The 13,670-nt window shown below is 45.7% G+C and overlaps 1 protein-coding gene across 1 annotated transcript in view; it reads left to right on the forward strand.

Moving 5' to 3' along the window:
* The first annotated feature begins 1,062 nt into the window (after positions 1-1,062).
* The window catches only part of SUDS3 (SDS3 homolog, SIN3A corepressor complex component), a 43,716-nt gene continuing 31,108 nt past the window's right edge, over positions 1,063-13,670 (forward strand). The window contains exons 1-4 of the mRNA XM_025403172.1: positions 1,063-2,070; positions 5,382-5,451; positions 9,884-9,939; positions 12,011-12,082. Coding sequence (XP_025258957.1) covers positions 1,692-2,070; positions 5,382-5,451; positions 9,884-9,939; positions 12,011-12,082 — 577 coding nt within the window. The 5' untranslated portion in view covers positions 1,063-1,691. The remainder of the gene's footprint in view (positions 2,071-5,381; positions 5,452-9,883; positions 9,940-12,010; positions 12,083-13,670) is intronic.

Consider the following 13,670-nt stretch of genomic DNA (forward strand, 5'->3'; position numbering starts at 1 on the left):
GCAGCTGGCAATCTGGGTAGAAAAAATGGGGTAAGTTTTCATCACCCAAGTGCTCAGTTGTGTCTGTTCATTACATATAAAAAAGAAATGCATGACCATTTACAGATGCTGTTTGCAGTCAAGATAGCAGTAAAACATAAGCATGATAAAAATCTCAGCGTCTTGAAAGGAAACCATTTAGCAACGAAATAAACTTAAAAATTCATTGTATCAATGAACTGTTGATTTCTAAAATCTTTGCTTTTTCTGCACTATGATTATTGCTACTGATAGGAACGCAAGTTACTCAATATAGTTGATTGCAAATAATTTAGATGTGCTCCAACAGCACAAAGAAAATGACTTCATCTTTTGGACACGGGACAGTTCCGAAATCCTAGTTTAAATATAGATGGCAGACCTACGGTGAGATCTGAGAATGATTCTTATTTAGAAGGCGCTTCAGAAGATCTCGGAACTCCTGGAAAGACATCTTAGCATTCCATTCTGGAAATTCTTTAGTTTTGTTGGGACAAAAAATCCCTTACAAATAGAGCCAAGATTTTAATTAAAACAAGGTAGTAAATAAATGTCAAAATAAATGGGATGGGCATAATGTTTCATTTTTAGAAGAGTCCATGGGGGCCAATTCAGAGAGAAATTTGATCACAAAAGGTCTGAGAATGGGAATATTCGGTTCCACCCTGGTTTTCACATGTGTTCATTTTCACTACTGGTTGCGTTTCCTACGGAGACTCGGGTGGAACATGAAAGTGGGACTACTTTGGACAAACCATTAAAAACCTTATCCTTTTTTCTCGCTACACACAACTAGACCACACTGCTCTTAGCTAAAGGGACACCTTAAATCTATTCGTTGAGCAAAACTTATAACACCGTGTCCCTCTTCTACTCAGAGGGAATCCCACAAATTAATTCTTGCAGATACTCAGCTCTCCTGGTTTTTAAGCTTCCACGTAGGTCTTGCTTAGCCAAATAACTTCTGGTAGGCAAATTCTCCCCTTCTTCAGTTGAGAGCTCAGAGCAAGCTGTTGGATTAGGCAAAAGCACCTTTGAAAAAATTAATATTCAAGGCAGCTGTACCGCGGAAGGCCTGGGTCTCCGAGTCTAAAAAATCAGACTGGACGTTGCTATTTTTTTTTAGGCAAACGACAGCTCGTTTCTCGTTTGTAAAACCGGGGGAACATCTTATCGAATAAACCTTACACAAATAGAAAGGATTCCTAAGGGCTGGGACAATACTGTTTTGTTGTCCCCAGGATGGAATATCAGCATCCTTGTCTTTTAGCTCTTAATAAAACTCTAAGTAGTCACAGGAGGAGCCAGGCTGCATGATCACGCACACTCTGGATGTCTAGGTTTTCCGACCTAACAAGGGGGCAGTTCGCGTGGTTCCCCTGCTTAGATTAGAGACCACCTCCACCTGCCAAGGGCCCTTCAACCCTTCCGCCCCTAGGTCGCTAACGATCCCCGCTTTAGTTGTAGCTCCAGGCGCCGCCTGGCGGCTGTTTCCGGAAGTCGCCTGCGAGCCTCGGGGTCCTGATGGCTGCTGGGCCTGCCCATAGATTTGCCTGACTCTAGAGAACCTGGCTCCGCCCCTCCCCCACTATACTTTAAGGATTTTAAGACGGCGATGAAAGGGCTGAGGTTGTGGCGACTGGGAGTCCAGCGGCATCTCCACTCCCCCAAGGATGGCGGAGTCAGGCCGTCGTCGGGCAGCTCTCGACCCGGAAGTCGCCCGCGGCGCGAGGCCCCGGTTGCCGAGCGCGGGCGCGGGGGGCGGAGCTCCGCGGAGACCGGGAAGGGGTCGCCGCGGCTCCCGCTCCTCGAGTTGGGGGCTCCCTCGGACGCTGCTAGGCAGACGGCGAGTACCGAGGGCGGGTGGCCGCGGTGTCTCTGGGCCACGCTCGGCTGCGGTCAGAGGCGACATGAGTGCCGCGGGGCTGCTGGCCCCGGCCCCGGCCCAGGCTGGAGCGCCGCCGGCCCCCGAGTACTACCCCGAGGAGGACGAAGAGCTGGAGAGCGCCGAGGACGACGAGCGCAGCTGTCGGGGCCGCGAGTCGGACGAAGGTGAGTCCTGCAGCTCTCCCGGCCGCCGGGAGCGGAGGTGGGACCGCTAGGGAGGGGGTGGGGCTGCTTGGGAGAGGGGCGGGGCGGCCTCTGGGGCCTGGGGCTGCGTGGAGGGGCCGCCGGGAGTTGCGGGACTCGGGGAAGTTACTCCCCTTCGCGCTGGAGTAGCGGGGAAGCCCTGGGTGCGTTACACTTGACTGTGATGGGGAGAGGGGACTTAGACGTTGTCACGCTGGGGGTCCCTTTAAGACCCCGTCCTCCCTCCCAGCCGTCTCTGATTGAACCTCACATCTTCACTAGTAGGAATGAGAAACTCATTTACTGAATGCACCGAGTGTAGTTCCCCCGTTTTTTGTGTCTGAGAGCATCAGAGTCCAAAGTTGCCCCTCCCCACCCCCGAAATGCATGTCAGCTATGCTTTAGGTAGGACAGTATTGATAACTCAGGTTGGTTAAAGGAAAGGGACCTGGAACCAGCCAGATACGGGTTTAAATTTGGCTCTGTCACTTAACTCAGCTTTGTAAACTAAAGTTTTCCAGCCTCGATTTACCCAGCTGTAATGAAGCTGTTTAATTCCCACACCTGACCTAGAAAGCACTTCCTAGGGTCGGTATAGGGATTAAATGACATGCGCATAAAGTACTTGGCCTGGTACAGTAAATACTCAGTAAATGTTCTCCCCACCCGCCCCCCTCCCGGAAACAGGTAAGAGAGGGAGGGGTTTGCTTAATGGTCCCCAGGTGGTGTGTTTTCAGTCCCATGCTCTTTACACTGTCATCACAGCGTCTCAGAGCCTTGCTTTTCAAACTGAGCTTTATAATTTGGCAAGTGTGAGGACGCTATTTTGGAGGGATGGAGGAGGAGGAAGGTGATGAAATATGAAAGATCAAGGGAGAAGAAAGAGGAGATAAAGAGAGATCTATATGTGAATGGAATATTCTGGGACAAAATCGGGCCGTGGAGCAAAAGCTAGACCAGCTGTTTGGAAAGGTGCATACGTTTTATTCATCTGAATTTCCCGAGTGCCAAGTAATGTGGCCGACCATGACAGGAACTCAGGGAAGGCCTCTTAACTGAAGGAGGGGAGAAGGGTTTGTGGGGAATTGCATCTGCAACAGCCTTACAAAAGACAGCTGCATATGCATGACATGGAAAGTTGAAGGACTGCATTCGGTTTAACTCCATCCGAAGACAAGGCTTAACCAGAGATTTTTAATGTGAAGCACTTGCGCTGCATCTCATCCCCACGAGGGGGCGCGGTGGAGCCAAAATTGAGGGGTTTTTTTCCTTCCAGTATAGGGGCTGTTAAAAATTTGTAGACACCCCAGCCATTAATGCTTGTTCTAAGAGCAGTGTTTAAGATGTTTTGAAACAATTTTCGTTTGATCATCTGGCCTCCTCCTTGTTCCCTTTAGTTGTAACTTGGAAAATATTTGTGTCAGATTACCTTTTTTATTGTATACAGTTGGCGCTCCATGTCTGTGAATTCTACATCTGTGAATTCAACCAAGCGCAGCTCAAAAATATTGCGGAAAAAATTGAATCTGTACTGAACATGTGCAGACTTTTTTTGTTATTCCTAAACAGTGTAGTGTAACAACTACTTACATAGTATTTACATTTTATTGGATATTGTAAGTAACCTTTTTTTTTTTTTTTTTTTTTTTTTTTTGAGGTGGAGTCTCACTCTATCACCCAGGTTGGTGTGCAGTGTCACAATCTCAGTTCACTGCAACCTCCATCTCCGGGGTTCAAGCAATTCTCCTGCCTCAGCTTCCGGAGTCGTTGGGATTACAGGCACCTGCCACCATGCCTGGCTAATTTTTGTAGTTTTATTTGTTGTTTGTTTTGTTCTTTTTTTTTTTTTTTTGAGATGGAGTTTCGCTCTTGTTGCCCAGGGTGGAGTGCAATGGCGCGATCTCAGCTCAGGCCATTCTCCTGCCTCAGCCTCTCGAGTAGCTGGGATTACAGGCATGCGCCACCACCCCCAGCTAATTTTGTATTTTGAGTAGAGAGGGGGTTTCTCCATGTTGGTCAGGCTGGTCTCAAACTCCCGACCTCAGGTAAACCACCTGCTTTGGCCTCCCAAAGTGCTGGGATTACAGGCGTGAGCCAATGCACCCGGCCTTAACTTTTGTGTTTTTAGTAGAGATGGGGTTTCTCCATGTTGGCCAGAATGGTCTGGAACTCCTGGCCTCAGGTGATTCACCCGCTTTGGCCTTCCAAAGTGCAGGGATTACAGGCATGAGCAGCCATGCCTGCCCTGGATATTGTAAGTAATCTAGAGATGATTTAAAGTGTACTGTTGTCCGGGCATGGTGGCTCATGCCTGTAATCCCAGCACTTTGGGAGGCCAAGGCAGGCGGTTCAGTTGAGGCCAGGAGTTCGAGACCAGCCTGGCCAACATGGTGAAACTCCGTCTCTACTAAAAATACAAAAATTAGCTGGGCGTGGTGGTGCACCCCTGTAATCCCAGCTATTTGGGAAGCTGAGGCAGGAGAATCGTTTGAACCCAGAAGGTGGAGGTTTCAGTGAGCCGAGATCGTGCCACTGCACTCCAGCCTGGGCGACAGAATGAGACTGTGTCTCATAAAAAAAAAAGTATACCGGAAGATGTGCGTAGGTTATATGCAAATACTGTGCCATTTTGTCAAAGACGAGCAACTGAGGATTTTGGTATCCAAGGGAGTTGCAGGAACCATTCCCCCGCGGATACTGAGGGACAATCATGTATCCTGATGTAAAATGTGTGAAAGGTTCCAACTGGGTATGTATCAAGAGAGAATGTACATACTGGTTTTTTTCTGGAGCAGTGAGTAAGGCTTGACTGCTTGCAGTATCCGGTCTTACGCCCGCATCTCCTTTCTTGAATTGCCAGCATTGTTGTTTCTGCAGAAGTAGCAGCCTTCACCATAACTGCCTGTGTCTGAGACACCCTATTCTGTGGCTGCATTTCAGGTAAAGGCAAGCTTTTTGCATAAATCTGACCGTAAGTTGGAAATGGCCTTTTCTTTTCTGAAGTACAGCTGTCCCTCAGTATCCATGGGGGACTGGTTCTGGGACTTGATGGATATCATAACCTCAGGACACTCAAATTCTTTGCATTGGCCTTCCACGTCCACAGGTTTCACGTCTGCAGATAGGGATGGCCTACTAACTGTATGTAATGTTTTTCATGGGTGGCTTTGTGCCAGCCTGCATTGAATAGAAATTGATTTTACAGGAGTTTATTGAGTGCCTACTCTGTGTCAGGTGATGCCAGCTCTGTGAATTATGATTTTAACTAGCCCCTCTTTCCTAACTTTATTCAGACACTGAGGATGCTAGTGAAACTGACCTGGCAAAGCATGATGAAGAAGACTATGTAGAAATGAAGGAACAGTGAGTATGATTTGCCTGTGTCTTTACTGGAACATAGAATTGACCACAAAATCTTTTTATACATTGAGCATCCTAAATCTGAAATCTCAAATGCTCCCAAAACTAAAACTTCCTGAGTGCCAGCATGATGCTCAAAGGAAATGCTCCTTGCACTGTTTCAGATTTCCGAGTTTTGGATTTGGGATGCTCAGCTGGTAAGTATATTGCAAATAATCTAAAATTTGAAAAAATCCAAAGCACTTCTGATCCCAAAGCATTTCAGATAAGGGATACTTAATCTGTAGTGACCTTGTGTGTATGATTTTGACCATAGCGCTTCCAAAGACCATGTATATTTGCAATTTCTCCACTTTAAATTAATTACATTTAATCATTCTTCGCATTATAAGACTCTGTTGAGTACTCCCTAGAAAGAATCTTGAGGGCAATGGACACAGGGGAGGGAATGAGGCCGTACAACAGGAAAGGACCTTTTACCACTTACTGTTTTTTTTTTTTCTTGAGACAGAGCCTCGCTCTGTCGCCCATACTGGAGTGCAGTGGCAGGATCTCGGCTCACTGCAACCTCCGCCTCCCAGGCTCAAATGATTCTCCCGCCTCAGCCTCCTGAGTAGCTGGGACTACAGGTGCATGCTACCACGCCCAGCTAAGTTTTGTATTTTTAGTAGAGACGGGGTTTCACCACGTTGGCCAGGCTGGTCTCGCACTCCTGAGCTCGTGATCTGCCCACCTTGGCCTTCCAAAGTGCTGGGATTATGGGCGTGAGCCACTGTGCCCGGCCTTTTTTTTTTTTTTCTTTTTTAGTGGGCAAACCAATGCACAGAGAGGATAATTGGTGTCTTGAAGCAGCTGGTTCTCAGATGAGTGTGAACTCACTGCACTAACGTGCTAGACAAGGTGCTGGAGGCCTGGAGAGCTCAGAGAAGCCCCAGTTGAAAAGCAGGGCTGCTGACTCTCATTTATTTATTTATTTGTATTTATTTATTTAATTTTTTTTTTTGAGACAGTCTCACTGAGTCTCCCAGGCTGGAGTGCAATGGCGCAATCTTGGCTCACCGCAACCTCCACCTCCCAGGTTCAAGTGATTCTCCTGCCTCAGCCTCCCAAGTAGCTGGGATTACAGGCATGTACCACCATGCCTGGCTAATTTTTGTATGTATTTATTTATTTTTTGTGGAGACCGAGTCTCGCTCTGTTGCCCAGGCTGGAGTGCAGTGGCATGATCTTGGCTCACTGCAACCTCTGCCTCCTGCGCTCAAGCAATTCTCCTGCCCCAGCCTCCCTAGTAGCCAGGACTACAGGCACATGCCACCACGCCCGGCTAATAATTTTCGTATTTTTAGTAGAGACGGGGTTTCTCCATGTTGGCCAGGCTGGTGTCAAAGCTCTTGCCCTCAGGTAATCCACCCGCTTTGGTCTCCCAAAGTGCTGGGATTACAGGCGTGAGCCACCCTGTCTGGCCACATGCTGACTCTCAGGCCAGTGCTCTGTCTGTGTTTGCACATGCTCTCACCCAAGCCTCCTCATTGTCTTCAGACAGAGCCACAGCTGAACAGATTCAAGAGAAACAAAAACCTCACTCACTTTTAGGGTACACCCAGATGGAAAACGGTATAAAGTATATTTAATATGTATTTGTTGAATGTGTCAGATTTTTAAAGTTCTTTACCTTTTAACAAGATGATCCACATTCCTTTCCCTTTAGGTCCTTTTTGCAAATGTTTTGTGGCCATCCTCTGGGTTCTCCCATTGTTTTTGTGCTTTAAAATTCAAAGGGGGTAATTCAGCTAGGTCTAACCAGTGCTGAATAAAGACGGAGTACTTTTTTTTTTTTTTTTTGAAGCAGAGTCTCACTCTGTCACCCAGGCTGGAGTGCAATGGCACAATCTCAGCTCAGTGCAACCTCCACCGCCTGAGTTCAAGTGGTTGTCGTGGCTAAGCCTCCTGAGTAGCTGGGACTATAGGCATGTGCCACCACGGCTGGCTGAGTTTTTTTTTTTTTTTTTTTTTTGTATTTTTAGTAGAGCCGGGGTTTCACCATGTTGGCCAGGCTGGTCTTGAACTCCTGACCTCCGGGCCTGCCTCAGCCTCCTGTCGTGTTGAGATTACAGGTCTGAGCCATCGTGCTGGGCCACTTTTTTTTTGAGATAGGATCTTGCTTTGTTGCCTGGGCTGGAGTGCAGTGGTGTGACAGCAGCTCACTGCAGTCTCAACCACCACGGCTCAATCCATTGATCCTCCCACCTCAGCCTTCCAAATAGCTGAGACAACAGGCACGTGCCACCATGCCCAGCTGATTTTTAGAAGTTTTAGTAGAAATAAGGTCTCACTGTGTTACTCAGGCTGGTTTCGAATGCCTGAGCTCAAGCATTTCTCCTGTTTCGGCCTCCTGGAGTGCTAGGATTACAAGAATGAGCCAACGTGCCCAGCCTTTTTTTTTTTTTTTTTTTTTAAGAGACGGAGTCTTGCTCTGTTGCCCAGGCTGGAGTGCAGTGGCACAATCATGGCTCAATGCAGCCTCAGACTTCTGAGCTCAAGTGATCCTCCTGCCTCAGCCTTCCAAGTAGCTAGGACTACAGGCACATGTCACCATGCCTGGCTGATTTTTTAATTTTTTGTAGAGATGGGGTCTTATGATGTTGCCCAGGCTGGTTTCAAACTCCTGGCCTCAAGTGATCCTCCTACCTTGGCCTAAGAAGGATTACTTTAATAATTCATTTGATCCTTCTCACAGTTTCATTTCTGAAGCTGTGCTTGCTTTTTATTCTCTTCAAGCAAAAAGCTTGGTTTACCTTGACCATTTGAGAGGTATTTTTACATACCTGTTCTTTTCCTCATGCACGATCTCCATGAATGTGAATTTTTTGCTGCTGTTGCTTACTTCTTCAATCTGTCAGTATTGACAGGCTCTGAATTCAAAGGTATTGACTGGCGCTCTCAAAGTGAAAAATTTAATAGCTTGGGTTTGTAAATACTTGTACATGGTTTACTCATTTGTTCCCTCTCCTGTACTTGATAGGTTTCAACATTTCAAGATGATCTTTTGATTGTGCCCCTTAGTGTTTTTTTTTTTTTTTTTTTTTGAGATGGGGTCTTGCTCTGTCACCCAGGCTGGAGTGCAGTGGTATGATCTCAGCTCACTGCAACCTCCACCTCCTGGATTCAAGCTATTCTTCTGCCTCAGCCTCCCGAGTAGCTGGGATTACAGGCGCCCACCATCACGTCTGGCTAATTTTTTTTTTTTTTTTTTTTTTTTTTTTAGTAGAGACAGGGCTTCACCATGATGGTCAGGTTGGTCTCGAACTCCTGACCTCAAGTGATCCACCCGCCTTGGCCTCCTAAAGAGCTGGGATTACAGGTGGGAGCCACCTTGCCTGGCCTCCCTTAGTATTTGATGATATAGAAAATAATTTCGGTTAAAATGGAATGCCTTGTGTAATTCAAGGTGAACATCGAAAGTACATCAGAATTTGCCCTAAAAGAGTCAGACATGTGTGAGTCTCAAATTCTGCCTACTCTCCTCCCCTTACAGAGGGTTGGGTTGTATTTGCAGCCCTTGTTTGAGCACTAAAAAGGTTATCACGCCCGTGTGCTCACTTCAGCAGCACATATACCAAAAGGTTATTGTGCTTGTTATATATTGGACAGTGTTCTTTCAGATCACAAATCTTGTTTTTATCACTGTTAAATTGGGGGTGTTTTTCAGGTAGAAGCAAAAATATTTGCTGAAATGTGATTGATATGTGGAACCTACCTTCAGGCTGACTTGCTGAAGTTATGACTGCCTATAATCCATTAGGTGTGAGAGGAAAAAACTAACATACCAAGTGCTTTTGCTTTGTGTATGCTATGTGTTCCCATCCGGCTGGGGCTGCAAGTAAATGCTGCCTTTTAACTTTTCTTTCTGAATTACTATTATTTCTCTGATCCTAAAAGAGTAGTGGTTGAAAAAATGACGTGAAGGTTTATTAACTTAGTTCTTACACTGTTGAGCTTCTCTGCATAGAAAACATGCCGAAGGCGTGATCTTACTCCCTTGTAACTTACAGTCTAATTGTAGAGTTGATGTAAGAGCTGTGTTTCATGCCATTTCTACATTGTGTGTGTTCTTGCCTGTTTATCATTGTCACTTATTTATTAAAATCTGCTGTCGTTGCAAGTTTTAGATGAGTTCTCTAAAGGTGGGATAACATGGGAGAATCTACAAAATTAGAATAAGATTGAGGAACCCAGGGTTCTTGTTCCTCTCTGATCCCTGTGGCTGCTGGTGCATTTTAAGCCAGCAAGCAGACTTTACTCTCCTCTCTTCCTTGAAGGGACATTAATGACCTTCCCATAACAGCCCAGCTAATTTCTGTGAGTAGGTTATTTTGGAATTGAGTATTGAATGTTTTTATCTGTTAGTGTGCCTTTTTTTTTTTTTTTTTAATAGGATGTATCAGGACAAACTGGCTTCTCTCAAGAGGCAGTTGCAACAACTACAAGAAGGTTGGTGTGATTGAAACTTGCATTTCTAAATATGCTTCTTAATATTACAAACCCTTGTAATCTGTGTATTTCACTTCTCTGTGGGAGTTATCTAAAACGTGGTCTGGCCGGGCGCGGTGGCTCAAGCCTGTAATCCCAGCACTTTGGGAGGCCGAGACGGGCAGATCACAAGGTCAGCAGATCAAGACCATCCTGGCTAACACAGTGAAACCCCGTCTCTACTAAAAAATACAAAAAACTAGCCAGGCGAGGTGGCAGGCGCCTGTAATCCCAGCTACTGGGGAGGCTGAGGCAGGAGAATGGCGTAAACCTGGGAGGCGGAGCTTGCAGTGAGCTGAGATCCGGCCACTGCACTCCAGCCTGGGCGACAGAGTGAGACTCCGTCTCAAAAAAAAAACAAAAAAACAAACAAAAAAAAACGTGGTCTGGCTGATCTTAGCTATCCAGTACACTTTGCTATCTTTTGCTGTCAGTAAAGTGGTGATTCCTCAAACTGCTTGATTTTGAAAAATTTATTTCCAATATGTGTGAGATTCTTTCTTCAAATGAAATCTCACTTGGAACTTTCAGTGGAACATGAATTGAACGTCACTGTGCCTAAAGCTAGATGTTTTTAGGAGAGACATCGTTATCAAAGAATAAAGTTTTACTGTTTTTTCTAAACCAAATGTTTATGACCTGTGCCTTATTCACACTGTGTTTTCTCCTTTTTGCTTGTTAAATTAAAAGTATATTGTATTTTGTCAAATGCCGCTGGCTGCTAAAGGCAGTGCAGCGTCGGAGTTAAGGGTGCAGGCTCTGGAGTTTTGTGAGGGTTTGGAATCCCAGTTTCCCTGCTTCTAGTAATGTGACCTTGGGCACACCTGTTCCTCTTGTTTAATCTGTTTTCTGATCTGGAAAATGAAGAAAGTGAGAGTAGATGTGATTATGCACAAGGAGCGTCTAGCACAGCGGTGTGCACACTGCGAGGTCCTGGGGACAGTTAGCTGTGGCAGTGAGCTCTTCGCTTTCATATTGTGGAGTCCTCTTGTCAGTGAAGCAGCTTTTGCTTTTTCTTTGCTTTTTTTTTTTTTTTCCCCGAGGCTGAGTTTCGCTTTGGTCACCTAGGCTGGAGTACAGAGGCGCGATCTCGGCTCACTGCAACCTCCACCTTCTGGGTTCAAGCGATTCTCCTGCATCAGCCTCCCAAGTAGCTGGGATTACAGACACCCACCACCAGGCCCGGCTGATTTCTTGTATTTTTAGTAGAGACAGGGTTTCACCCCGTTGGCCAGGCTGGTCTTGAACTCCCGACCTCAGGTGATCCGCCTACCTCCGCCTCCCAAAGTGCTGGGATTACAGGCATGAGCCACCGTGCCTGGCCTGAAACTGCTTTTTCTAGTATGTGCTTTTATTGCTTGTGAGTGATCCACACCCTTGGACTAGCCCAAGGTTGGGCATTATAATCAGGAAACACTTCCCCCACAAGATGTGCCCCTCATAATTAACTGTTTTGTGGGAAGAGCAATGGAATGAATAGTGATTTGGTTAGAATCTATACCTGATCTGTTTAATGTTGTCACTAGCCACATGTGGCTGTTTAAATGTAATTAATAATTTAGTTCTTCAGTTCCACTAGCTACATTTCAAGTGCTAAAATAGCCACAAAATGGTTAGTGGCTGCCATATTGGACATTGCAAATATAAAACGTTATACCATTGCAGAAGGTTCTACTGGAGAGCATTGATCTAGACCTAACTGAAGGAGAATGAACCTTTTCCAGTAAAGGAAGGCCCGTTGATTCAGACTGTTGCGGCAACTGATCAGAACAGTGTGGAGATGTTGGCACTGTTGCACTCCCCCTCACTCACTGCAGACCCTTGATCCACTGGGTTGGGTGGACTTTAAATAGGCCCCTAGTGGTTTCTGCTGTGTGCCTTGGTTAAGAACCAGAGTTAACTCTGCGGAGGTATGTCTTCCTTTGGTGTTAGTGAAACAGTCAGTGTTGATGCTACAGAATAATTTTAGGAAACAAAATGTAGGGCAGATTGATATTCACAATAATTTTATTTTTTAAATGTTCGAAATCAGGTACATTACAGGAATATCAGAAGAGAATGAAAAAACTAGATCAGCAGTACAAAGAGAGGATACGGAATGCAGGTAAGGCTCCTTTAAATGGAAATGAATCATCTTTAAATGTTCCACCGTTTGCCGATCATCAGAGTAATGTAGCCCTAAGAGCTGTTCTCCAAAACGTGTCCCAGATGTTCTGTCAGGGAGAGTTTTCGAAAAAGAGACTTCCAAACTGTGGTTATGGAAAGTGGTTTCATCTTTTGCTAAGGAATGGCCCAGTAGTGGAGGGTGTCTGAGGAGGCTTCTTGCAGTTCGGTTGTTCTCTCTGGTACCCCAAGAGTAGTCTTGCACCTGCAACTCTTGCTCATGGCCGCATGGCTGGCCTGGTGTACAATCAGAAGTGCGGCTGAGGAAAAGGATTGTAGGTTGTTTTTGTCCCATTTTAAGTTTGTTTCTTTTGGTATTCTGGGCTAGGATTGGGGAGGGTCCTCTTGTTATTTTCCCCAAGTATTATTTCTATAAGAATTTAGAGAAAAGGCACACTTTTGGTTGGTTGTATACAGTAAATGTATTCATTCAACAAAAATGAATTAAGCACCTGCTACATCTAAGCACTGCGAGCAGTGTAGTCATGTAATGCATTGCTTTGACTTGAGGAAACTTGGTGTTTCATTGACAAAAGATACCACATGTGTAAAGTTAAGGAAGACCGAGTTAAAGAACCATGCAGAAAGTAAGATGTGACAACTGTTTAAAGTGTGTAAACGTGAATTCCTGAGATTACAGGAAATCTCGTGTATGTGTTGAGTTTTTAACACTCATCATCGGCCAGCAGTTTGGGTGCCAGCAGAGTCCTTGTTCCTGCGATGGTAGAGTAATGATGGGTTTTAGAATGCGGGTGGGGTGCCATTCCTCATGCCACTGTCATCTTTCATTCTGGGCCAGTGACTCTCCAACCCTTCACTATCTCTCCTCAGTGAGAAGCTGCCCAGTGCATACCAACAGATAGAAAAGGGGCTGAAGTGCGTGTGAGCGCTGAGAAAGTAGAGCCCCAGCTATTAGCTCTCTGCCTTTCCACCTCCTGCCTCTCCCTGCTGTTACCCCCATTCTACTCTGAGTTCCTGAAGCTCCTCCTTGAGATGTCTTGAAAATCCTCAACCGGTTGCTCTTCCTAAATTTCCCCTTTAGCAGATAAAGAAGGTGGCATTTGTGGAAAGAGGTGGTCTTAGGTTCAGATCCTGCCTCCTCACTTTAGATGTGATCCTTTAAGCAGAATATTTGCTCTTGAAACCTCAATTTCCCCATCTATAGAGGGGAATATTAATACCTCATGGAATTGGCATAAGATGGAAATCAGGAAAGAAAATGGATGTGAGTCATATTTCTGAAGTCAGAACAGCAGAGTGAGTATTGAGTTGTTTTTCTTCATTCTGCGCAGACTCTCAATCATGTCCTCGTGTGTTCTTTCTTTCTTTCTTTTTTTTGAGACAGAGTCTCACTCTGTCACCCAGGCTGGAGTGTGGTGGTGCTCTCTCAGCTCACTGCAACCTCCACCTCCCGGGTTCAAGGGATTCTTGTGCCTCAGCCTCCCAAGTTGCTGGAATTACAGGCGCCTGCCACCACACCTGGCTAATTTTGTAATTTTAGTAGAGATAAGATTTCACTGTGTTGGCCA

The sequence above is a fragment of the Theropithecus gelada genome, chromosome 11 (genome assembly GCF_003255815.1).
Source record: "Theropithecus gelada isolate Dixy chromosome 11, Tgel_1.0, whole genome shotgun sequence".
NCBI lineage: Eukaryota > Metazoa > Chordata > Mammalia > Primates > Cercopithecidae > Theropithecus > Theropithecus gelada.